Source organism: Morus notabilis, unplaced genomic scaffold, assembly GCF_000414095.1.
Source record: "Morus notabilis unplaced genomic scaffold, ASM41409v2 Scaffold507, whole genome shotgun sequence".
Lineage (NCBI taxonomy): Eukaryota > Viridiplantae > Streptophyta > Magnoliopsida > Rosales > Moraceae > Morus > Morus notabilis.
Genome location: NW_010359604.1, coordinates 248,708 through 251,077, shown reverse-complemented (window position 1 = coordinate 251,077; position 2,370 = coordinate 248,708). Strand labels below are relative to the sequence as shown.

The window sequence follows — 2,370 nt, the reverse complement described above, 5'->3', positions numbered from 1 at the left end:
AAAATTTAAACCCCAATGGGCCCCCCAAAAAAAAAAAAAAAAAAAAAAAAAAAAAAAAAAAAAAAAAAAAAAAACTTGTAACGTGTATTGGGATAATTGATAAATGAAACTCAATGTACTGATGTTGATATATACTCAGCAAAAACAAAAGATACTTCCTTTTGCAGGAAACTGAAGTACTAGCTCCTCCATAGGAAGGGGGTGGGGGGCAAGAAGATGTCAGAGAATTTTTTTCCTTTCTTTTTCTTTCAGGAAAGAAACACGTATTTAACTGTTTTTCCATTGTTTATTTATTTATTGTGTTATTAATATTCAACAGATATGCTAACCTCAACTTCTGGATCTGCAAGAAGCGCTGTAAGGTTTTTGTTCTCTGTTTTAAACTGATCCTCATCAATTGAAACCTGCCACAAATCATGAAAAATTGAAAGAAAATTCAGCCATGACAAGCTTCACCACAAGCAAATTATGTACAGAAAGCATAGTTATTACTTGTACCTCGTATAGGTTATAAATATGCCTTCCATGAGGAAGAATTTTGTTGGCACGCCTTCCTGGAAATTTGTCTTCTAATGGAGCTTTAGAATTTATGTAAAACACTCTAGGAACAGTTATAGGAATCTTAAGCATTATTCCTTCCACTACAATCCAAGCAAAATATTGACCACTCTGAGAACTCGGAACTAGCTGTACTATCTGAACCACAAAAACAAAAACAAAAAAACAAAACAAAACAAAAAAGAAAAGTTAATTAAAAACAAAAATAAAGATTAAGCCATCACAAAGTAACATTCCCAGTTAAATGTTTGGACTTAACGAACAAATTCATTACCTGCCAGTGGTAACGTGTTAGGGCTACTTCCTGCCTCCTAAAGTAGGAACTAACGCCTGTTCCGCCCTGGGCTTCTTTGTGATTTGCCACTTGACTAAGCAACTTAGGAAGACCATTAGCATTATTTGTTGCTGTCGCATTGCCTAATCTGTCAAAACCATATTCAAATCAGCTTCATATACATTATTGAGATTGTTTCCAACTAATTTAAGTTTTTTTTAAAAATAATAATAATAAGAAAACACCTTTATTGATAATTATCATAGCGGGTACAAGAGGATAAGGTATCCTCAAAATACAAGGAAAACATAACAGAAACAAAAGGTAATCTGGCTTTTAGGCAGGCAACTTAACATAAAGATCTCCACAGCTTAAGCCTCCCAATTTTTGTTAAATTTCACGTTTTAGATCCTCTGATGGTGGGAGGACCTCACATGAAGGACTGTCATATAGTAGATAAAGCTCCTAGAAATTCAAACTATTATGGAAAAAAGGGAATATGACGCGGTACAAATCAAGTATCTAAATGGATATGTCCAAATTTTATAATGCTTTGTGCATAAAAAAGTGCTTGCATTAGGTTAAGTTTCATAGACCAGAGACAGGAGGTGTTAAAAGTGTGGCTTGCCATCTTTAATGTAATAAAACATTGTTGGATCCAGTCCTATATTCATATATGCATAAAGCCTCTGAAAACCATATGCACAGAACAGTTGCTAGCTACAACCAGCGGCTACATTGCATCAATGCTACCTTGGACTTTATCTAGTTTAAATGCCTCCAAATTGACATCTTATTTAGCGAAAAAACATTCAGCCAAGCAACAAAAATTTTGAAATTTATTTGAGCCTTTATTTGTAGGTTAAGTGCAGAGTACCTTTGTTTTTTCCTCATATTGAGAGTATCTTTCCACTTTCTCTTCTTTATTTCAAGCCATCCTTGATAATCCACATTTCTGTCAATGCTCTCAATTTGCATTTGATTTTCTTTTGCACTATTATCAGTTTGTTGTGGATTCACTTCTGATATATTCTCAACTGAATTACGCGTGTTATTAGCTTCATAACATCGAACAACTGGTCTATGTCCCTTTATGGAACTGTTACTGTTTTGGAGGTCTTCAAGATCTTCAACAATCTCTTTATTCGTCGCATCACTAGTTTCAACAGCATCACCATTCCTTTTCAACACATTATCTTTCTTCAGTGAACTAAACATATCAGCTAATTTCTTTTGTCGAAATTTGTCCTCCTTCTCACGAACCTTCTTATGCAACCAATCAGGATGAGCCACCCTAGGCACAGGATTTGAAACCTAAAGAAATTTTACATTCAGCAAATAGAAGTATTCAGATAAGGATACAGAATTCCATCCACAGATGATAGATAGTCAAAACAAAATAAAGGCAAATGGGCTTGCACACGCGTACGCATGGGTGTCGTGTGAGAGAAAAGAGAAAGAAAGAGAGAGAGTGAGCATTGACTACTTCAAAAATTAGCAATTCACAAGCAACAGAACCTTTTGCATTGCAGCAGGAA

The 2,370-nt window shown here is 34.8% G+C and overlaps 1 protein-coding gene across 1 annotated transcript in view; it reads right to left on the bottom strand.

Moving 5' to 3' along the window:
* Positions 1 to 2,370, bottom strand: part of LOC21392351 (DNA polymerase epsilon catalytic subunit A) — a 34,872-nt gene that overhangs the window by 14,491 nt on the left and 18,011 nt on the right. The window contains exons 29-33 of the mRNA XM_024163484.1: positions 2,351 to 2,370; positions 1,710 to 2,146; positions 833 to 980; positions 499 to 696; positions 330 to 404 (exon numbers count right to left, since the gene is read on the bottom strand). Of these exons, the coding sequence (XP_024019252.1) occupies positions 330 to 404; positions 499 to 696; positions 833 to 980; positions 1,710 to 2,146; positions 2,351 to 2,370 (878 nt within the window). The remainder of the gene's footprint in view (positions 1 to 329; positions 405 to 498; positions 697 to 832; positions 981 to 1,709; positions 2,147 to 2,350) is intronic.